Source organism: Schistocerca gregaria, chromosome 3, assembly GCF_023897955.1.
Source record: "Schistocerca gregaria isolate iqSchGreg1 chromosome 3, iqSchGreg1.2, whole genome shotgun sequence".
Taxonomy (NCBI): Eukaryota; Metazoa; Arthropoda; class Insecta; order Orthoptera; family Acrididae; genus Schistocerca; species Schistocerca gregaria.
In genome coordinates, this window is record NC_064922.1 from 668,196,642 (window position 1) to 668,221,559 (window position 24,918).

At 45.5% G+C, this 24,918-nt stretch overlaps 1 protein-coding gene across 2 annotated transcripts in view; it reads right to left on the reverse strand.

Moving 5' to 3' along the window:
* Nucleotides 1-24,918, reverse strand: part of LOC126354714 (diuretic hormone receptor-like) — a 1,166,839-nt gene that overhangs the window by 221,771 nt on the left and 920,150 nt on the right. For both annotated transcript variants that reach the window (XM_050004564.1, XM_050004563.1), the window contains exon 6: nt 21,133-21,319. In XM_050004564.1, the coding sequence (XP_049860521.1) occupies nt 21,133-21,319 (187 nt within the window). The remainder of the gene's footprint in view (nt 1-21,132; nt 21,320-24,918) is intronic.

Here is a 24,918-nt window from a genome sequence, read left to right on the forward strand (position 1 = left end):
GTTATGACGAGTAGCAGGATAGTGAGTGACGTCGTGATGGATCAGTTCGGAGGGCTCTACGTACTGAGGCGTCCGTCGCAGCAACAATGCCAATGTGCGACGGGTGAAGAGCCAGCAGCCGGCAGGCATATCACAAGCGAAACGGTTCATCTGGGGCAGAGAGGGCAGGATGTATATCGTGTTAACGTTGTTGATAAGGGCGCCCTCACTGGCTAGTGTATGTTACTCCACACCCGCGTTCAGGCAAACGTCGGACGTCGGCGTTCAATCACATTAGCAGGCAGTGTCTGTTGAAGGAAGCGGTAGAAGTCATTGGTTCTGAGAGCCCGCGTAGTCGGCAGGATATCCAAATAATAACTATCCAACAGATACCTCACGTGGGGCATATACGTGCGAATGTGACAGGAATTGGCGGACAGAGGGATTGAGGGGCCACCTCCTCAGTCAGTGTATCAGTGAGAGTGTCCTTGTCTGAAGTACACAGGCATACCTCGTTCGCAGAAAGAGAGCGCGAACCCTGTTTTGTACTTTTATCTTTCCTATACCGTCCGCAATGTCAATGCCTCTTAACGGGTCTTGAACACCCTATAATCGCTGACGAAATGACCAAAGTACGCTTACGCAAGCACCGTAAATGGCACTGAGAGAGCGTGTGTGTAATGATTAATTTCCAGGGCGAGGTACACGTTGACAAAATGTACCCGCAAGATCAAGCCAAGTGTTAGAAAGATATGAAGACGTACTTCCGTGCAGATCATATTAAGTATGCTGCACGCTTCCACAGAAGGTCACTCCCAAACATTTCATCGCCGGGACCTTCGTAATGGGTACTGGCGTACTGATATTCAGTCCTCTTCCCACATTCACGTAGTGCGACTTCCGCATGGTTGATATGGCTCCTAGCCACCTTGCCATAGTGCTGAAGCCACGCGATCGCCGTATGTATATCTTCTGCCGACCTCGCCAAGAAAACTACGTTGTCTGCGTAGGCACAACATTTAAAATTCACATTGCGGAGACGGAAGCCCTTATGGTTTTGGGTGGGGTATTACCATGAGCTCCAAAAATTCGAGGCGGAATGGGGGAGGGGGATGTGAAAGTCAGGATCGAGGAGTTCGCAGCATATCAGCCGCCAAATTTCCCCCATTAGGTCAGAAAAATGCTGTAAAATAGAAGCGGAAGACCGTCAGGTCCGTGGGATTTGTTTTTCAAGCTCCAAGAAAAGGCCATGTGCAATTCCTCCAGTGTGATGGACTCTAAGAATGTATCGTGTCCTTGCCGTAGGTGGCAGGTCGCGCAAGACGTCTTAAATGTCAGTGTCAGGCCCTTGACCTGCCAAATAGAGAATGCGATAATAATCTGTGAAGACACGGGAGATGGAGATATGTGTTTCTGCACGTTGCCCGTCCGCCACAGTAACTGCCGTGATGGGTCGCCTCTTGCTATGTCTCCTTTCTCTGATGATGAGATAGAGAGAAGCACGTTTCTCTGGGATATAATCTTTCATTCTCGTAATAGCCGCGTGCCTTCCAGTCTGGTAGTCGTGATCTGCAGAAACTGTTCCTGTATCAGGTGGACGAAAGTTTGGCGCTCTGGTCAAGGTTGTTGCGATGCTAGTTTCCTCAAGACCGTGCAGTAAAATGCAGATGTCGAACGTTGCTTTAGCACCCTGTTTCGTCCATACACTATGGGCGTGTGTCGAATAGCTGGTTTGGCGCTGTGTGCCCACGCATCGTATCGTAGAATCGTAGGTATGACGTCGTCGCTCATATTTGTGCCAGGTATCAATGACGGCTGGATGACAAGCCTCTTTCCGGAGAATTCTGACGTAAACAATCCAAGGTGCTCCACTACAGCTCGTCAGTTGTCGTGGTAGGATCGCGGCGTAGATGAAGGCCAGATGGTCTGTGAATACAGAGGGCCACAGCTCAACACGGACACCGACTGCCCGAAGACCTCGGGAAGGATAAATCGTGGCTAGTGGAGTGTGTATATCCGTATCGGTCACCATGGATTGCTGTCCTTGTATCGTACAAAGCGAGGTCTCTGACCGTCGCATGAAGAACCGGACATGGTACATGATGAGGAATCTGATCCTTTGGGCTTAAGACGCTGTTAAAGTTTTCACTTACCAGGAAATGATCTGTAGTGCATTGAAACAATGAAGCGAACTCATTAGAGTGTTATAGTGTTTGCTCTCGGCGCTTTGCATTACCAGAAGGGGCATACAGATTCACAAGGCGGACAGCACCGATGATGAGCGCAACGCCTCGCGCCGATGCCAAATATTTAATACCCGTTGTTTTTATGCCATCGCGTACCACCACCACCACTATCGATAGTTGGGTGGACGTAAGGTGTGTATCCATAAACATTCAGGTGCAGATCAGGCCATTGACACCGGCTGTACCAATCCGATTTAGCTGGGCCACTGGATAGTACGATAATGTATCCAGCCGTCGTTTAAGCCAGTAATCACCACGTCCCCTCTCTGACCGCCCCTGTCACTCGCAAAATATGTATCACTGATCGGTTGCGCTTTCCGTCCAACCATTCGCCGGCAGGGGCAATTACGTGGTCACTCGAGACTGACATATGTTTTTCCATCTCCATCTGGCACATCCAGTCACCAATCTGGAGCTGTGGCACGTTACGCGATGCATGACGTTCATCTGGTGTCTTAGCGGGAAAGTCTCCAGCTCGCTCGTCAGTAGGTTGAGTATCGTCAAACTGTCTTTGTCCTTGGGCGAACGTCGCCAGCAGTGAACGAGGAACCGTTGCAGTAGTGTCAACAGTCCAGGCAGCAGAGGGGTTGTCCTCACCTTCCAGCAACATGTCAGCATTTTGAGAAGCGTTTTCTGCGGACATCATCCTCTCCTTTCGTCGTTTGGGCGACTTCTGCTTGCGGGGACGTGCGTTCGTGTCCTGTGGACACGGCGAACAATAGGCACCTCCCGCATCTCCGTCTCCAAGCTCGAATCGATCTCCAGCTGCTCTAGTATCTAACACGGCTGTAGTGTGGACATGGTCACTTTTGCCTAGCACGTCGAGGTTCCGAAGCAATCAGTAGCGTCGTGGGCTCAGAATCCGGGCCCGCGAGGCTCAGTAACTGGAACAGAACAACGTCCGCTTCCTTCATATTCCTCGTTCCCACGACGAATGTAGTAGAAGCGCCGTAGGTCGCGATGTAGGTGACGTGTCCGCACGTGGTATCTGGGCGAGGCGTCTCTTAAGGCATTCAGAGCGAACATGCCCCTCCTTCCAGCACCCCGAACAAGTCCGCGGTTGACCGTCAAGATCTATGATCCCTCGACAGCCACCAACGGTCACCTAGGACGAGATGTGTTTGCGCCGTTCGATTCACACCTGACGCACTCCGTACAGAACAAGATACCACTCGAACGTGTGCCACTCTTCTTCCATGTGACTTAGTACTTCCCCGTAAGGCCTCAGCGGGTCCACGTGCAGCGTGGCTGGAACTTCATACGGTTCGTACGTTCCGAACTCATAGGCCTGTATGGTCGACAGTCACTACACTCACGTTGCCGTCCGAGTGGTGGAAACGACATCCATGGGTGGAACGGTGAATAAGCCGTTCGCCTGCTGCTTCATCGACCAATTTCAGGTAAACTGTGCTGGAGACAATCGAAAGATGTATACCTAGGAGTTCCTGTGGATCGAAGTGCATTACTTCGCTCAGGAAACGTTCTACTTCGTATGCCTTAGGTCTTGCGTGTTGGACATGGAACGTTAAAACGTAAATTTTAACGTGACCTGTCTGTACGAAACCGCCATCGCCGTTCGAGTACAATCACTACCTGCGCGAGTCAACGGCCCGCTCCCGTAGCTCCGCACAGAGCCCCTCGCATGTCCGCTTCTACTGACAGCCGACTGATTCGAACTCGTGTCTGCTGCTTACTAGGCAGATGCTGTGGTTACTAAGCCATCCGGACTCAATCGACATCGCCCCTACACGGAGTACTCTAGAACGCCTCCCGTCAGATCCAAACTCATTACTCGCGGATTTTACTGACTCCCGTGAGAGTCCGAGCCTGGTGTGTATCCACTTGGAAGAGATCAATGACCGTCTTTCCCTTGATTATACTTAGGCGCTGTGTGATCTTTCAGACATGTCCTACAATGTGGTGGGCTACAACTATTTGATTACATGGGTAATAATCATATCTAAAGTGCATTTTGCGTATAACGCTTGAACTATATAAATACACTACTGGCCATTAAAATTTGCTACACCAAGAAGAAATGCAGATGATAAACGTATATTCATTGGACAAATATACTAGAACTGACATGTGTCTACATTTTTATCCAATTTGGGTGCATATATACTGAGAGTCCGCAAAGCTCGTGGTCGTGCGGTAGCGTTCTCGCTTCCCGCGCCTGGGTTCCTGGGTTCGATTCCCGGCGCGGTCAGGGATTTTCTCTGCCTCGTGATGACTGGGTGGTGTGTGATGTCCTAATGTTAGTTGGGTTTAAGTAGTTCTAAGTTCTAGGGGACTTATGACCATAGCTGTTAATTCCCATAGTGCTCAGAGCCATTTGAACCATAGATCCTGAGAAATAAGTACCCAGAACAACCACCTCTGGCCTAAGAACGGCCTTGATACGCATTGGAATTGAGTCAAACAGAGCTTGGATGGAGTCTACAGGTACAGCTGCCCATGCAGCTTCAACACGATACCACAGTTCACCAAGAGTAGTGACTGCCGTCCTGTGACGAGCCTGTTGGTCGGCCACCATTTACCAAACGTTTTCAGTTGGTGAGAGATCAGGGAAATGTGCTGGCCAGGGCAGCCGTCGATCACTTTCTGTATCCAGAAAGGTCCGTGCAGGACCGGCAACAAGCGGTCGTACTTTATCCTGCTGAAATGTAGGGTTTCGCAGGGATCGAATGAAGGGTAGACCCATAGTTCGTAATACATCTGAAATGTAACGTCCACTGTTCAAAGTGCCGTCAATGCGAACAAGTGGTCACCGAGATGTGTAACCAATGGCACCCCATACCACCACGCCGCGTGATATGCCAGTATGGTGACCATCATGATACTATAAACAGAAACTGGATTCTTCCGAAAAAAATACATTTTGCCATTCGTGCACCCAGGTCAATCGTCGAGTACATCATCGCAGGCGCTCCTGTCTGTGATACAGCGTCAAGGGTAACCGCAGCCATGATAGTCCATGCTGCAAACGTCGTCGAACTGTTCGTGCAGATGGTTGTTGGCTTGCAAACGTCTCCATCTGTTGACTCTGGGATCGAGACGTGGTTGCTCGATCCGTTACAGCCATGTGGATAAGACGCCTGTCATCTCGACTGCTAGCGATACGAGGTCGTTGGGATCTAGAACGGCGTTCCGTATTACCCTCCTGGACTCACCGATTCCATATTTTGCTAACAGTCACTGGGCCGGGTGGAGTGGCCAAGCGGTTCTAGGGGCAACAGTCTGGAACCGCGCTACCGCTACGGTCGCTGGTTCGAATCCTGCCTCGGGTATGGATGTGTGTGATGTACGTAGGTTAGTTATGTTTAAGTAGTTCTAAATTCTAGGGGACTGATGACTTCAGACGTTAAGTCACATAGTTCCTCAAAGCCATTTGAAGCATTTTTGAACAGTCATTGGATCTCGACCAACGCGAGCAGCAATGTGGTGATACGTTAAACCGCAATCGCGACAGACTACAATACGACCTTTATCAAAGTCGTAATCGTGATGGTACGCATTTCTCCTCCTTACATGAGGCAACGCCGGTCAATTGCCGTTTGTGTATGAGATCTCTGTTGGAAACTTTCCTCACGTCAGCACGTTGTAGGTGTCGCCAGCGGCGACAACCTTATGTGAATACTCTGAAACGCTAATAATTTTTACATATCTCAGTATCTTCTTCCTGTCGGTTAAATTTCGCGTCTGTAACACGTCATCTTCGTGGTGTAGCAATTTTAATGGCCAGTAGTGTATTTTTAAACTTTATCATTATTAACTGGATGTGCCAGATGGAGATGGAAAAAAAATATGTTAGTCTCGAGTGACCACGTAATTGCCCCTGCCGGCAGATCCTTGGACGGACAGCGCAACCGATCAGTAATACATATTTTGCGAGTGACAGGGGCGGTCAGAGAGGGGACGTGGTGATTACTGGCTTAAACGACGGCAGGATACATTATCGTACTATCCAGTGACCCAGCTAAGTCGGATTGGTACAGCCAGTGTCAATGGCCTGATCTGCACCTGAATGTTTATGGATACACACCTTATGTCCACCCAACTATCGACAGTGGTGGTGGTACGCGATGGCACAAAAACAACGGGTATTAAATATTTGGCATCGGCGCGAGGCGTTGCGCTCACCATCGGTGCTGTCCGCCTTGTGAATCTGTATGCCTCATCTGGTACTGCAAAGCGTCCAGATCAAACACTATAATACTCTAATGAGTTCCCTCCATTGTTTCAATGCACTACAGATCACTTCGTGGTAAGCGACGAAGGAGGCTTGTCTGTTGTAGGTACCACACGCAAGGCGTCTGCATTGTATGTCCGGCGCATGACACTGATTGCTACTGGTGAACTACCTACATCACGATTCTTCATTCTCAGAGGGCCTGTGAGTCTTGTTTGGCCTTTGACGTAGGTTGTATTTATTTCGAATGGAATTTTGTACTGCAGGAGGGCACCAAAAGTGGACTAGCACTGGAAAAAAGGGCATCCTGGCCAACAGTAGTCTACCAGTATCAAACATAAGCTTTAATTTGAGGGAGAAGTTTCTGAGAATGTACGTTTGGAGCACAGAATTGCACGGTAATGAGACATGGACTGTGTGAAAACGAGAACAGTAGAGAATCGAACCATTTGAGACGTGGTGGTGCCACAGACGAATGTTGAAAATTAGGTGGACTGATAAGGCAAGGAATGAGGAGGTTCTGCCCACAATAAGAGAGGAAAGGAATATTTGGAAAACACTGACAAGGAGAAGGGAGAGGATGATAGGACGTTAAGACATCAGGGAATGACTTCCATGGTACTAGAGCAAGCCGTACATGGCAAAAACTGTATAAGACGACAGAGATTGGAATATATGTAGTAGATACTTAATGATGTATGATGCAAGTGCTTCTTTGAGATGAAGAGATTGGCACAAGACTGGAATTTGTGGCGAATCGCATCAAACCAGTCAGAAGACTAACGCATGATGAAAAAACGGAAAAGGAAATGAAAAACGATCTGTGTGATATAAAATGACTTACACAAAATATAGGGATCTGTATCCAGTGTTCTAATTTTCTGCAACGTAGTAGGCGAGCGTCGTTTATGTTCTATTAAGGGACCCTGTTCCAGTTCAATAGGAAACGATCAATGGCATTCCCCAAAAGATGTATGACGATACACAAAAACATGCCCAAGAAAGAGCAGCGTCCTCGAAGCTGCTTAGTTTGAGAAATTTGCATTTGTCTTCAGTTAAGCCCATAACTTAATTATGACAAAACCCAACAGCTACTTTTATTAAGGGGTCTTCCTCACTTCGACGCGGGAGGACCACCACGTCATCGTCACACGTTCTAGCAGCGAGGTCCCCTCCCCTCCCGTCCCCCCACCCCCCATCCCCTGCCCTGAGAGTTTTAAACGTGACAGGTGATCAGCACCATCAGCACCTAGCCGCAGTAACGGTTCAAGAGGCAGGACAGACAAAACCACAGAGAGCGGACTGCCCTGAGGCGTTCCTCGAAAGAGAACAACCGGCGCCGGCCGCTGTGGCCGAGTGGTTCTATGCACTTCAGTCAGGAACCGCGCTGCTGCTACGGTCGCAGGTTCGAATTCTGCCTCGGGCATGGATGTGTGTGATGTCTTTAGGTTAATTAGGTTTAAGTAGTTCTAAATCTACAGTACTGATGACATGAGATGTTAAGTGTCATAGTGATTAGAGCCATTTGAACCATTTGAGCAACTGGGGCCGTCAGCCGTCCATTGACCACCACTAACGCTGCAAATTTCTTGAACAATTCAGAAGTAAAGATACATGCAGGAGCGGTAAATCAAAGAATCGCCAAAAAGTGATTGAGATAAGCGTGACAAACGCGATCAAATATCTTAGAAAAATCTAAGAAGACAAAAGCGCAATGATTATATATAACAGCCGCAGCCGAAACAAGTCCCTGTATTTTGCCACTGGTGTCAATACTGCACGGCCAGGGAGGCAATATTATGTTCACGAATCACACAATCAAGTGATAAGAACAATCCGCTGTTCACAGCCCGTGCAACACTTTTGTAATCAAAAGAGAGTAGCGAAAGGTGACGAAAATCAGTCGCTTTTAAGTAGCCATGATACTTCGGAATGAGAATAATTTTCCCCAACTGGAACTTCGCAAGCACAGTTCTCCCCCTGCTAAATCTCGTTTAAGATGGAAGTAAAGCGAAGATACGCCACAACTGACAATAAAAATCTTTCAGAAACACTTCATCCTCCTTAAATCCCACTATAAACACAACGCTGTAGTCTGGTCCTCAGAGAGGCTTCACATGCTTATGCATATAACTCACGAAGAACGATATAATAAGGCGCATACGTGTTCGGAAATTCTCTCACACTTGAAGCACAATAGCACATCAGCATTTTTCGGATTCTTGATTTTACTTACTCAGACCACCATCCCAATAAGGATGGATAATGCACTACCTAAAGCAAGAACCAATACTCCGACAGGACACCAGTCGCGGTATCAACAGACGGATCAACAAGATCCACTGAGCACGATAGTGTTTCGAGGTTGTCAGGAGCTCAGTGATCAGCAAAAGGCGCAATAATTATGACGGCTACAAGAAAATGATGACATGAAACACTAGACAAATAAAAGTTGTCATATCTGTTTCTAAACGCCGCAGTAAAAAAAAAAAAAATTGAAAATATATCACGCACAACATAGGAACCAATTCATGCCGATCCCATTACACCACCCGGCAGAAGGTTCCGTGGATTCTTGCACAGAAGGTAAGGGAGCTCCTCTCTGTAACATTTTGAGCTGACAACCATTTGACCAGATAGTTAAAATGGCTCTGAGCGATACGGGAGTGCTGAGGTCATCAATCCCCTAGAACTTAGAGTTACTTAAACCTAACTAACCTAAGGGCATCACATATATCCATGCCCGAGGGAGGATTCGAACCTGCGACGTAGCGGTCTCGCGGTTCCAGAATGTAGCGCCTAGAACCGGTCTGCCATCCCGGCCGGCATTTGACAAGAGACAGACAGTGCACAAAGCAATCAGGGTAAATTCAAATTGAAGACAGCCAATCCTGTGGCCAGAAATGAGTATTTCAATTTAAGTGACGGCAATACCTTGACGATCAAATAGAGCAGTATCCGTCAATCTTCAGGCGTTGCTTTAAAAAAGTTCTGTGACCTGAGGAGAGAAAAAGTGGTAAACAATACTTCATGCTAGAATATAGTATCAACGGAAAAACCGTTAATAATCTGACGCATAGCAGCGAGACGTAACTCAGATTCAATGCGATTGACATTCAAAGTAACAAGGGTGTATGCCTGAGTTATCTTCCAAAGTGACGCCAAGTTAAATTCCATCTATGCCACATCCCAACCATCAAGCTATTATAGAGTTTGCAAAAACTGACATAATGTCTTATGGGATAACAGCAATCAGTGATTTTATAATGTTACTTAAAAACCGTCTTGATTGCAAATTCTTTTTTATTCATGTGACCGGTTTCGGTTCATTCAGAACCATCATCAGATCTGTAAAAATAATGATACTAATATACTATTTCATTGAAGCAAATCTTTTTCATCCTATCTAATCAACATCAAATGTACCAGAGCGTACCTGATATTTCAGTTACAGGAGTAACCCGTCCAAATTCAGCAATTTTCACATGCTACGTCACATAAAATTGGTTGGCAGCCTGCACGTCATTTATATTAATTATAACACTATTACCGACAGGTGGCATCTGGTACATATACAAAGGAGATAAAAACGATATCGAAAATTTAGCACAAAAAATGAGCTCTCAACACCCGAAAATTAGATTCAAAATGGAATTTGAAGAAAACAACCATATAGATTACTTAGATTTAACACTAATAAAGAAAGATGGCAAGTATGAAGTTAGCATATTCAGAAAACCTACGTGTACAGATCTCGTTATCAATGAGCGCTCTTGTCACCCACCGCAATACAAATGGGCATATTTTACTTCGATGGTATACAGGCTACTAAGGTTGCCACTAAGCCAACAGGAAGTAGAAAAGGAGTTAAGTGTTTTAAAACAAGTGGCCGTAGCGAACGGATATACCTGTAAGCAGGTGATGAATATTTATAGGAAGATAAAGAAGAGGCAAATGGAACAAATAAAAGGAAGTCAAGTAGCAGTAAAGAGGAACAACAAGAAAAAATATGTAGCTCTCACTTACAATGGAAGAATTACAGAAAAAAAATGAAAGATGCTTTTGTAAATCCGACGTTAAAATAGGGTTCCGAACAAATAACATGTTAAAATTGATGCTCCGGCATAGAATATGTAATAGTAGGAATAAATTTCAAGATTCAGGTGTGTACAAGATCAAATGTAATAACTGCTGTAAACAATATATAGGGCAGACTGGTAGGAACTTTGAAACCAGATTCAGGGAGCACACCTACTCTCAAAACAAAACAGCTTTTGGGACGCATATGGCTGCGACAAAGCACTCAGTCACGAAATTGAACACAATTTATACATCCTGCATAGAGCTCATAAGGGACGGTTTCTTAACATTTTGTAAGAAATTGAAATATACACCCACAAAAATAAAGATCCGGATTGAATCCTCAACGAGCAAAGCGAATTCAATCATAACGCCTATTTTAGCATTTGTGACGACCTACGAAGATGACAACTGTTGCGTGTGGGGATCCAGGCCGAGGGTGAGAGATTGTGCGCGGTGGAGAAGCCGGAAGACGCGTGCAGTGCCTGGCGTCGTTGACGGGGCCCTCCTGTGCGGCCCTCTTGCCCGCGGCGATGGACATCAGACGACTGAGCGGACCGCGGCACAACATCGAAATGGCGGGAAATACGGAAGCAGACCGTAGAGGAAAACAAGTTCACACCATCACCATAAATATATAAATCGCCCTGTTTTTTAGATCGTATAAAAATGATAACTTTACTGGTTTTTTTAATGCTGACAAGTACAGATTTTAACTTTGACATCTACATATTTTAATTAAGTATTTTTAATTAAAAAAAGATCAACTGAATACAGTATGTGCAAATGGAATGTAACAAATGTACCAGACGCCACCTGTCGGTAATAGTGTTATAATTAATATAAATGACGTGCAGGCTGCCAACCAATTTTATGTGACGTAGCATGTGAAAACTGCTGGTTTTGGACTGGTTACTCCTGTAACTGAAATATCAGGTACGCTCTGGTACATTTGATGTTCATTAGATAGGATGAAAAAGATTTCTTTCCGTCAAATAGTAAATTAGTATCATTATTTTTACAGATCTGATGATGGTTCTGAATGAAACGAAACCGGTCATATGAATAAAAAAAATTGCAATCAAGACGGTTTTTAAGTAACATTATTATATAGTTTATGTAAGAGATCCTGGTAGGGGACTAGTCCCACGCACTGCACAAACCTTAAACCGCGATTTTTTGTACGAGATAGCGTGATCTCTTTGGACACGCTGTGTGCGCCTGCCGTCAGACAAAACTACCTCAGCAGTCAGAACAGTAGGGGGATCGAGTACAAGATCTGAATAAGCCTGCTCTGGGCCACGAAAGGTAACCCGTTCTGCAGGGCGATCAGCCAACATCACACACAGGGACGGAGCAACATGCGTAATGTGCGACTAAACTGAAGCAACCAGGTCGACTCTTGCACGATGGAACTTAATGGCTGAAAGTTGCGTAAGCGAAGTGCCTTTGATAATGGTCGACTCGGAAACAGAGAAGCGTCGCTGTTTGCCATTCAGCCCTATAAGTTTGGGGGCAACTGAAAGAGCCCGTAGAGTAGGGCTTCCTTGGGCACACTCAACACATACCTCAACTTCCTGATACACCAAAGACCACGGTCAAAACCCCCACATACATTAATCTCAAATCCTCTCTCAGGAAATTGGACTTTACTGCAACACTTCAAATTGCACAATCCACGACTACAGTGCAACGGAGTATTAATAGGACAAAAAATGTAAACAACCTGCCCGAGAGATAAATACTCTGTAGAATTTAAGCAATTCCGTGCGAACTCGACAACATTGATGTCCAGACTGTATTAAGATAATGCAAACAGATAATTATTCCATATTGGACACTGGAAGAGAGATGTTCTATGTCGGATTGAGTGGAGATTGTGGGCAGCCGCCATTAAGGTAGGAATCTATGTTTTATGATATTGAAGAAAATAAATACAATCCTGGGAATTGGAAAAAAGAACACATTGATACCGGTGTGTCAGACCCACCATACTTGCTCCGGACACTGCGAGAGGGCTGTACAAGCAATGATCACACGCACGGCACAGCGGACACACCAGGAACCGCGGTGTTGGCCGTCGAATAGCGCTAGCTGCGCAGCATTTGTGCACCGCCGCCATCAGTGTCAGCCACTTTGCCGTGGCATACGGAGCTCCATCGCAGTCTTTAACACTGGTAGCATGCCGAGACAGCGTGGAGGTGAACCGTATGTGCATTTGACGGACTTTGAGCGAGGGCGTATAGTGGGCATGCGGGAGGCCGGGTGGACGTACCGCCGAATTGCTCAACACGTGGGGCGTGAGGTCTCCACAGTACATCGATGTTGTCGCCAGTAGTCGGCGGAAGGTGCACGTGCCAGTCGACCTGGGACCGGACCGCAGCGACGCACGGATGCACGCCAAGACCGTAGGATCCTACGCAGTGCCGTAGGGGACCGCACCGCCACTTCCCAGCAAATTAAGGACACTGTTGCTCCTGGGGTATCGGCGAGGACCATTCGCAACCGTCTCCATGAAGCTGGGCTACGGTCCCGCACACCGTTAGGCCGTCTTCCGCTCACGCCCCAACATCGTGCAGCCCGCCTCCAGTGGTGTCGCGACAGGCGTGAATGGAGTGACGAATGGAGACGTGTCGTCTTCAGCGATGAGAGTCGCTTCTGCCTTGGTGCGAATGATGGTCGTATGCATGTTTGGCGCCGTGCAGGTGAGCGCCAAAATCAGGACTGCATACGACCGAGGCACACAGGGCCAACACCCGGCATCATGGTGTGGGGAGCGATCTCCTACACTGGCCGTACAACTCTGGTGATCGTCGAGGGGACACTGAATAGTGCCCGGTACATCCAAACCGTCATCGAACCCACCGTTCTACCATTCCTAGACCGGCAAGGGAACTTGCTGTTCCAACAGGACAAAGCACGTCCGCATGTATCCCGTGCCACCCAACGTGCTCTAGAAGGTGTAAGTCAACTACCCTGGCCAGCAAGACCTCCGGATCTGTCCCCCATTGAGCATTTTTGGGACTGGATGAAGCGTCGTCTCACGCGGTCTGCACGTCGAGCACGAACGCTGGTCCAACCGAGGCGCCAGGTGGAAATGGCATGGCAAGCCGTTCCACAGGACTACATCCAGCATCTCTACGATCGTCGCCATGGGAGAAGAGCAGCCTGCATTGCTGCGAAAGGTGGATATACACTGTACTAGTGCCGACATTGTGCATGCTCTGTTGCCTGTGTCTATGTGCCTGTGGTTCTGTCAGTGTGGTCATGTGATGTATCTGACCCCAGGAATGTGTCAATAAAGTTTCCTCTTCCTGGGACAATGAATTCACGGTGTTCTTATTTCAATTTCCCGGAGTGTACATATAAAAGCACGAAAGGAGTATCAGGTGAGTCGAGTTCATAAACCTTAATCATTTTAAAAGAAATATTCAGTGATTATAAATACGCATGTCATTCGGGACTGTTGTGTGGTTTGATGGTGTGAACCTGCACTTTCACATGGTTTTGTGTTTCGTCGAGAATATTTCTCCGGAGACCTATATAATTTCACGAACAAAAGTTGGAGGCCACATTCCATACACACGAAACAGCGTAGCACTTGGCTGTACCGACCGATTTCCGTAGAGCGATAAATTATCTTTAGCGATTTCAGGTGGGGAAGTTCCAGCAAGGAGACACAACGAGATCTGCTACTACGAAACGCATTGTATAATACCGAGAACAGTAAGTAACATAGACTTCCTAACAACCGCAAACATAATTAAAAGGACTCAACTTAAATAAAAGGAGCAAACAGTAAAAAGAAGTCACTAAACTAAACCAAAAATAAAAATCAATGATAATACGGAATGACATTAAAAAACGCTCATTAAATAATAGAGAAAGTAAAAATAAGAACTTTAAATTGGCGTCTGAGTACAGGACGGCCAACAATTAAGAACTGTGGTTGTATATTGTGTGTATTTACTAATCGTTTCACTGTGTGTGTTCCATGTAGGCTGAGCTTTGGTACAGTTTGGTACGGTGAGCAGACCAGTCACGATCCCCAGTCACTTCACACCGCTGAAGGCTGTATAAGGCAGGCACACAGAAAAATTTCACAACCTTTACTAAATCTGGTGTATATGTAGGAAGAAATGAATTTTCTCGGTCTGTAGAGGAAGAGGTACTTGGATTTTTCATTTATTTTCGGTATTGCAGAGGTAGATACAGGAAATATGTGTTCATTCTTGTCAGGTATAATTTCATGTAATAGTGTATTTAAGTGTGAAACTCGTTAGGCATTTTGTGTGTTTTTTGAACTCTTGTGGCAAAAACTAGAGCCCAAGTAAAGATGGATCAGAAAAAATTTCCAGACGTTCATGAAATGAGATAATTCTGCTGTAGAGGAAATAGCAGCTTCGTCTCAGCAAGAGACAAACCCCATGGCTCAGATTTTAGAGCGACTGAAACTTTTTTCTGTAGTGGTACAGGCTCTATCCCAGAAGCAGGATATGTCACAAAAGCAAACTGCCATATCAACTGTAGTGCAAACCTTGTTACAAAAGCAAGCACACATGGCACAAAAGCAGTCTGACATACGTCAGAAGCAGACAGATATGTCAGTGGTTATTCACTCGTTAGTGACGCAACAACAACAGATCTCAAATGAGATAACAGAATTGCGCGAGGCCCAAAAGCAATTTCCTTTAGAGTTACAAAAGATTACACAGGAAATGCATATTATAAAATTGAAACAGGAGGAAATGGAGAATTCCGTTAGTGGAGTTGACAGAAACGGTAACAAACATAGCTTCTGATTGTGATAAACTCATATGCAAAAATTTCAACGAACAACGACAGGAAATTTCCAGTAAGCTAGACGAACGGGAATGTGCGAAAGAGGATCAAGTGATGCGCTGTGTGGATGCTAGTATCCAAGAAGTGGTGAGCAAATTGCCGATCGAAAATTTACCCATTGCTGAGAGTATTAAGGAAGACTTAGAAAGGAGGTGGCCGCTGTGGCCGAGCGGTTCTAGGCGCTACAGTCTGGAACCGCGCCACCGCTACGGTTGTAGGTTCAAATCTTGCCTCGGGCATGGATGTGTGTGATGTCCTTAGGTTAGTTAGGTTTAAGTAGTTCTAAGGTCTAGGGGACTGGTGACCTCAGAAGGTAAGTCCCATAGTGCTCAGAGCCAAGACTTACAGGACGTTAAAGATCAATTAGGAACTAACTTTAAGCAATGGAAAGACGAAATAGTTCATTCTGTGGAAAACATTTCCAAAGACCTAGAACAACTGCAAGAGGCAGTAAAGGAGTGCCGGAATGAACTGCGTGAGGTTGAACGTACTCAGAATTCATCACCAGAATCTGGTTACGGGAATGGACATACTTCGCATCCTATGAAATTGAGTTCTAACGGAATGCTAGCAGCGCCGCCCAACAACAATGTTTACGCTGCGATGTCGATGGAAAAGAAATTGCTTAAACCCAGACAATTTCAACTGTTTTCACCCGACAGGAAGTTAATAAACCCTGTAGTGTTTGTACGTGAATATCGAGGTATATTACCCAGGGCAGGAAGAGGCATGGACGAAAGCACAGAACATAAGTTATGTGTCAGGATACATTCAGGGTGACGGTGAATTGTGCGCTACAAACATGACAGACACATGTGAGATCTGCGAAGTGTTTGAAAAGGCATTTTTGGTGAAGTATTCGTAGTGAGGCGTACAATAAAGTTTACGTAAGGGAATGTTTAATCCTGACCCGTTCTGTATAAAGACAGGCAACCTACGCAGATCTCGACCGCTGTGGCCGAGCGGTCCTACGCGCTTCAGTCCGGAACCGCTCTGCTGCTACGCTCGACGGTTCAAATCGAGCTTCGGGCATGGATATGTGTGATGTCCTTAGGTTTCGTGACGGACTCTTTTTTTTTTTTTTTTTTTTTTTTTTTTTTTTTTTTTTTTTTTTTTTTTTTTTTTTTTTGCTTGTATATGAGGAATCCCGCTGCGAAGTCCGAGTGCGCGAGTCTTTCCTCATCCTGTACGTATGATATGCTTGTAACTTTCTCGAGCACAGCTGCAAATTTACTTTAATGTTTAATATCTGTTCAGAGAATATCTAACATTTACGTATTTCATGGTGTTATTGAGTCTGCAACGACAACACCAGAATACAAGGCGTGAGAATGAAGTGCAGTCCCTAATAGTGATTAATTATTAAGATAAGTGTAAAAAAGTTTTCGAAACTGTTACAGAAATGATTAATAAACTACACATAAGGAAACTGGATTCAGATTGTTTCCGAGTGTATAGCTGTGTTACATAAGCTGGTAAGGATACTATTGTATTTTTGCATGACATTTCGGCTGCTATAGCTCCTACATAACTACAGAGGGCCTGATGATGGCTTGATGGAATACCGAATTCTTTGATCTCTGGAATGAATTAGAGATGAAAATACTAGTCTTAGTTTCATGTATTGTTGTTTATACTATAATCGCTATGTTAAGCTTACAGTGGGTGGGTAAGGGGTACACCGATGACCCATTTGCCAACAGCACTTTCCTCTAATGCCTACATTCTGACTCGAGTCACCGGTCGGAGTGGCCTAGCGGTTCTAAGCGATACAGTCTGAAACCGCGCCACCGCTATGGTCGCAAGTTCGAATCCTGCCTCGGGCATGGATGTGTGTGATGTCATTAGGTTAGTTAGGCTTAAGTAGTTCTAAGTTCTAGGGGACTGATGACCTCAGAAATGAAGTTCCATAGTGCTCCGAGCCATTGAACCATTTTTGAACCATTTGAAGCAGACTGGAGTCGTGATCCTTAAAACATCTTCCACGTGCTGAAGCGCAGTGCTGTATACCGATCCTGCCTTGGAAACGGTTAAGTGGGAGATGTGTTAAAGAGCTGGGTAGTGACAGATGGTAACACGAGACTGAACGCGCACGTAGTTTATATATCAGCCGATAGAGGACAATATTGGATACGGCACTGATTTAGTTTCGATTGTGTCTAGTAGAGTGCACTAAAGTAATAGAATGTTTTCCATAAAATTTTCTAGTATTTTCATAAGGAGTTATTGTGTCCTTTTGTGTATGTAAAATGTTATAAATGTGTTTTAGCAGTGTGAATGAGGCGTGAGTGTGGTGTAAATTTAATGTGAAGATAATTGATAACGAGTTATGTAGTGGGTCTTAGTGTGGGAACATTTCGACGTATGAATGTGGACGAAGGAGGTTTTTGTAGAATAGATTTGTAAAGTAAGTTTATGGTAAAGGGAAAGTTAATTCAGATATAAATAACAATAGTAAATAACTTTATGCGTAAACAAAACTTCAGAATATTAGATAATTACGTCGTTAAAAAGTGCAGTAGTTAGGTTTACTATTTTGCGATTGGTTGTTGATGAAAAGCGCGGACGAACGCTTGAGAATGTTGTTTTGCTATTGGCTGTTGAGTAAACTGACCAATGCTAAAGAAATATTCTTCGCGCGCCTTTCTCTGCTACTAGGGAAGACTTAGGGTGTTCTAGGGAGGAGTCGGAGCCTAGCCATGAAGCAGTTCGGACTTGTGTAGTAGTAGTTCCGATGGGAATGATAAATTGCCGGATACAGCAGTGTTTCATACATCAAAAGTACTGTACAGTGACGGCATAATTATTCCGATGGGTGTGTAGAAGATTCGGAATTTTTAAGTGAATTTTGTGACGAGAAAAGACATAAAGTCCGGATGGCGCATTGAACAGGTCGGTCGCTAAAAGCTATGACAGCATTGGGTACCCACAGACTTAATATTTGGCGAGTATTCTCAACCAAAAACAATACGTATTTTTGTAGCTATTACGTTTTCGGGAAATGCAACACCATAAACTTGCTAACGCGAGGGAAAGGGATTGTGAGTCACTGTGTTAAGACTAGCATGGGCTTTGCAGTGATACTTGTTCACCCAAGTTTCAGAATATATTAATTAAGGAACAAATTTCCAACCTTTGATTTCGAGTGAAAAGTTTCTCCCGAAACGTAGATTAGTGATTTTAATTGCAGCCAGGTTCACGTCGAAGTAGAGTAGGTTTCGCTCGGCTTCCCTACTGATGATCTGCTGAGGCAATGTTCACAGGTTGTAACACCATGTGTCTAATACTCTACTGTCTTATTTTGCTTTTGTTTTATTTAATGTTACATCGTTGAGCTTCTGTAAATGTATGTGATTGAATCGATAATGAAAAATTGTATACTCCTTTCTTTGTAAAAACTTTGATGTCATGGTTTGATTCTATGCAATGTAGTATATCTGTCATTTAAATTCTTTGTCTCATTTGGAGGGAGACAAAACTTACTGTATAAAATTGTAAGTTGGGTTAAATTATTTTTTGTTTAGAACTACCTATATGTGCAAATGATATGTTTTGTTTAAAGTGTTTGTTTACTGTTATGTAAACTGCTGACCTTCGCTTAGGATTCTTAATTAGTTTGTATGAAAAAGGTGTAGTGGTTCCCCTCGGCAACGGAACTGTGTAGCGCACGCAAATTGTGGTTGGCCTAGGTAGAAAAGGTGGAACCAAGAGTCAGTCGGGAACGAGCTATCAAAGTTGCATAGTGTGTTGGTTCCGAGAGAGGCTTTTTCTGCCATTTTCCAATGCCTCGGATGGATGGATAAACAGCTGGAACGATTCTGGAATTGGTATCCATCATCGTTACCAAGAAGGGACAGAGTCCAGAAATTCTGCCCAAATCCATCTACTAACATGCAGTTACCACCACATTGCGCAAGCACTGTATCGGAATGCTATAATAATGTACAGTGGAGGATCAGCTTATTGGATGTGTTAGTGTGCTCAAATATAAGGTAACTTATAACTGAATTCATGTACCTACCTTGCTTTTTCCCTATCACAACACCTTTCAGGTTCCTCTCCATTTAAACTATGATTACCGAGTGTCCTAGTTTGTGGAAAAAATTAAAGTCTCAGAACATTAAATAATCTTGTTTGATCTTTGGTAAGAAAGTAGCATTCATATTTAGTGTGGATTTAGTAAAATTGTGGGAGGTAGTAAATGTAGTCTTGTGGAAGCCTCCCATGGATGGAAACAGTCTAATTTAAAGTTTTGTGGAGTTTCAAAGTCTCCAATTTAATCATTTACTTGCAAGTTGAAGACTGTGGTAATAAAGACAATTTGCAGTTTCTTTTAAAGATTGAAAGCTCTTAAAACTGAGGCTTATAAAGTTTTGCTTAGTAAATGATCACGTTGCTGCCTGCAGTAAATTCTAAAAGGTGAGTCAGTTTCTTGCAATTTTGTCAACACTGTGTTTCACTGTAGTAAGAGTGGAAAACTGCAATCGTAGAAAATTATATGTTCATGATTGCTAAGTGTTTGACTCTCTTGTGTATTGGAAGTGCATATTAATCGTATGACAGGATTCACAGTTTGTCTATTGTGCTAATGCTAGGTAACAAGTAACGGGTAGACCACTATTTATGAAAACCATAAATTCTTTATTCAAAAGACAGTATGATGCAACCTGTTAGTGGACTCCAATTAACTTTCATTTTAAATAGTAAAGTACTTAACTGAGGGAGACTTTACCTATGTCCAGTTTATGATCCTGCGGTGAATATTAATAGTAATGTTACAAAGACCATTCAGTTTGAACAAGCCCTGAAAGTAATAGTTGTTTCGGTATCTGTTATATATTTGCAAATAGTCTGTGCTGCTCTAGCTATTAGCTTCAATCTTACAGTAAACATATGTAGGCGTCAGAGTTCATTGCACTCCCGTGTGGCCAAGTCTATGTTGTGTTTGTCCGTTAAAGTTACTCGTACCTACTTTCTGAAACGAGAACGTTAACCTTCCTTTTGTCTAATTAGGCAGGCGACCGTTTTCCTTATTCTTTAAACAGTATAGCTAGTCAAAAATATTGTTTATTACTGTTCAAATATTTCCGTAATTCTGACTTTCACTTCGGATAAGCCAACTCCGTTAGGTGCAACACGGTCAACATAGCAAAATTCCTTTCGGAGGGTGACACTGCTCTGTTGCTTTATACCATAATTGCTTTAACAAGCTAGTTTTGTTTCACTACCTGCCTTCGACTTCAAGGTCATGGTATAGCAGTAGCAGACGGTAGTGTTATAAGGTCGGTGCAGGTTCGTCGTAAAAAGGGACGGAAGGAACCGTGCCGCCGCAGTGCCAAGTAGGTTTGAGAAGGACTTTACAAATCCACAGTGAGTACACCTTTCCGTATAGAATGATACGTATCTCTAGGCTTTCAGAAGATCATTGTGTGACAAACACAAGACATGCAGAAAATAGAAACAATGTGGTGGATAGAGTGTCTCTCCAAGTTTTACCTCCATAACAGGCTCTCTGTACGTGCACCGTTACTGATGCGCAAAAGTCAGTGTGTGCTTGGAAATCACTGGCGCCATAGCTCCCCAGTTTGGATCTCTGTTTACTGGGTGGCTTGTGCAGCTTCGTCACGGTGCGTATTACTAAACTGAACCTGGAGAGATGCTCCATCCACAACTTTTTGGTTATTTTCTATACGACGTGTTATCCTCATGTACTACCTTCTGGAATCCCGGGGTACTAAAGCGTTGCCCTGTACGGACTGTTGATCGCCGTGCAGACGGTAGTGAGCGACTTACTTGAAGTAGAGGAAGATGCAGACGGCGACGGAGAGGGCGACGAGCGACAGCGTGTAGCCGGCGTAGTAGAGCGCCGTCGCCACCTCGACGCGGTCCGCGGCCGGCAGCTGGCTGAGGTCGCGGCACAGCGAGTAGTTGCTGTAGCCGTCCCACGTGCCGTTCGCGTGGCACCACCGCGACGCGTTCTCTGCAACAGTGGCGGCCGCCAGCCGCGCTGTAACACTAACAGCACTGTCGAGAGCAGCTGCCTCCGTAGTAATCGCAAGAGGGATCACGATTTTTTTCCCTTTATTGAGTTTCCATTCCCCCTGAAGGGGTGATGAGGATCAGAGTTGATAGGAGGGATACATAGAGGGAGAGAGGGCTTCATCTGGGAGGGGGAGTTGATAGAAACCACCTTGGAAAAGGAGATGGAGGGTGTAGAGATGGAGGGTACGTGGGACACAGCAGTGAAGAAGTGGCAGGGGGCGGGGATGGGAGAGGAGAGGAGCAACTATGGGGTGAGAGGGATCAAGGCAGCGGGTGATGTAGAGTATGTGGATATGTTCGAGGAACAGGAGCACATGGGGGAAAGGAATGAGGTCATAGTGGATCCACGTGAGGGACGGGAGGTGTATACGGAAGGCGAGGCAGCAGCTTAGTACGCTGCTCTTCAGCCTACATAATTTGTTTTAAAAAGATCACGATTATAAATAACAAAAGTTGGCGATAAAATCGGTGACTTAAAGGTAAATTGGCAGAAAATTGTGGAACTTAAAACATAAAACAAAGGGTCGATGCCAATAAAATACACAGGAAGGAGAAAAATGATAGACAGACAATTACAAAACACGGCGACAGTCTGGTTTCTGTTCGTAAGAGATATAAAATTCACACCCAGTGACAGCATGAGTTCTGTTCGCAACTCTTTGGAAAGATGCACAACACTGAACACTCACTTAAACACCACACTAAAAAGTTGGCACAATTATGACATACCCCAGCCAAGAGCAGGTAGGGGGAAAATGGACAGATGATGCAAAAATAAAAAAAAGGAGGAAGGAGAGGAAAACCTAAGGGGGGAGGGAGGAAAGGAGCCAATGGAGGATGAGCACCCATAAGAGGGGTGGGGGGTGCTGAGCACACACGACAGTGAGTGGGGAAGGCAGAGGTGGAGAATACAAAAGGACTTAGGGGTGGGGAGAAGGGAGATAGGGAGAGGTTAGGTGGGAAAAAACACAGGATGGAAGGAGGGGAAGAGGGAGCCCAGGAAAAGGATTGAGGAAAAGAGGGGGACGAGGATCACAGTTGATAGGAGGGAGAGATGGTGGGAGAGATGGCATCATCCGGGAGGGGGGTTGATGGAAGCCACCTTTGGAAAGGAAGGGTGGAGAGATGGAGGGTAGGGGGAGACAACAGTGAAGATGTGGCAGGGGGGCAGGGATGGGAGAGGAGAGGAGCAACCAGGGGGTGAGGGGGATCAAGGTGGCGGGAGGTGTAGAGTGTGCAGATATGTTCGAGGAATAGGAGCAGCTGGGGGAAAGGAATGAGATCATAGAGGATCCGCTTGGGGGATGGAAGGCGAGGCGAAGTGCATGATGCTCAAGGATCTGGAGAGACTTATAGAATTTGGGAGGGGCGGAACTTCAGGCGAGACTGGCATAACAGAGGATGGGATAGTTTAAGGATTAGGAGGTGCAGAGGATGGTAGATGGGTGCAGGCAGTTGTGGGCTTTGGATTGGATGGAGCAGAGATGAGGAATCCAGTTGAGGTGATGGTCAATGGTGAGGCCAAGGTAGGTGAGTGTGGAGGTGATGCGGACAGGATGGGTGCAGATGGTAAGGGAAAAATCCAGGAGCCGGAAGGAGCAAATAGTACGACCTACGATGATTGCCTGGGTCTTGGAAGGATTGATTTTCCGGAGCCACTGGTTACACCATGCGGCAAAAAGGTCAAGGTGATTCTGAAGAAGGTGTTGGGACCGTTGGAGGGTAGGAGCGAGGGCGAGAAATGCGGTGTCATCAGCATATTGCAAGAGGTGTACTGGAGGGGGGGGGGGGGGTCCATGACTTTCGACCTCGCCCATAAATGCAAAGCTCTGCAAAACCTAACCTAGAGACTGATATAATAGCCCCTTAAATATTAAATACTCGTTGGAAATGGATGAAAGTGCGGGAAATCTTGCCAGAGGTCACGCATTCCAGAACACGTGACATGAGCACAGCGTAAATATAGCGCCAAACCGGACTGGACCTGCAACACAAGGAAGCTGAAGGAACGGGGAAAGGACAGGGTGTGAAAACCAGCTGCAATGCACTCTAGTGGTGTTCTTCGTTACAAAATAGCTCGGAGACAACAGGTGGGTGACTTCATACGAAAAAGAGCCGTTTCGAACCTGAGAGAAGGACGGAGTATAACAAGTGTGGCACAAGAGTTCGGTATTGTTCACAGAAGTGTTACACATTCGTAATGAGCGTTTCTAGCTGCAGGTACTGCTGCACGAAAGAGAGGAGATGCTCGACCACGGTCAATTACGCCAACAGATGAGCGCTACGTTGTGCAACTGGCAGGAAGGCGACAAGGGATCCACGTCAAACAGCAGAAGCAATTGCATTAACATTTAACAGGACTATAAGGCACGCTATCTCACGTTCCACAGTGGCGCAGCAACTGCATCGGAGTGGTCTCTTTTCCCGATGACCAGTCTGTCGTGTTGCTTTGATACCCACGCAAAGGCGCCACCGACTGCCATGGTGTCAAGATCGTAGGAACTCGATCAGTGGGGAGTGGGATCTCATGTCCTTTTGCGTTGAGAGCAGATTCGATCTGAGTGTGGTTCTGCACGTACCATAATATGTCTCCAAGTGGGAGTACAAACCCAGGATAGCTTTGGCGGCCCAGCGGTTATGATGTGGGGAGGCATAAGTTGATTAGGAGTACTGATCTCAAAATATTGGAACACGGCACACTCATAAGTCAATGTTATTGTGACACTGTACTCCTTCCCCATGAGCGTCTTTGTAGGAGTGCATTCGGCTGTCACTTCATTGTAATGGGTCACAGCGTGCAACTTCATCGAAAGACTGTACCACCTGTTCCCTCCAACAAGTGTGGAATGTGGTGGGGAACGCAATGCAGCATACGAACATGCAACAACGATCATCCGTCCGCCCCCGGTAGCTGAGTAGTCAGGGCGACAGAACGTCAATCCTAAGGGCCCAGGTTCGATTCCCGGCAGCGTCGGAGAATTACTCACCTCAGGGACTGGCTGTTGTGTTGTCCTGCTCATCATCATTTCATCCCCATCGACGCGCAAGTCTCTGAAGTGGCGTCAAATCGAAAGAATTGCACCCGGCGAACGGTCTACCTGACGGGAGGCCCTAGTCGCACGACATTTCCATTTGACGATCATCCACTACATGACAGCAGCGCTGGCAGAGGAATGGAACGTCCTACCGCAAGAAGTATTTGCCAAAGTTGTGGCCAGCACGGAAGCACGTTACAGAGCATGCACTGCCGTCTTTGGTCATCAGTCTGACAAAAAACGTTCGAGAATTGTGTCCCTCCTTTTATAATGTTCAGGGGGCCACCATAGGTCTCCGTAACTTGTGTAATTATTATCTTTGAGTAGAAGTGTAACTTATTTCTATCTCAGTACCCAATTCTTTCAAATATTCAATCTTTTAGAACAGCTCTGTGTGGATGGCACCATTTCTTCGAGCTGTGTTACTTGACAGTGAAACATAATGTGAAAGCCACATCCACGCTTCAGTTTTGCACACCGTTGTATACAGTGCTTGTTGCCA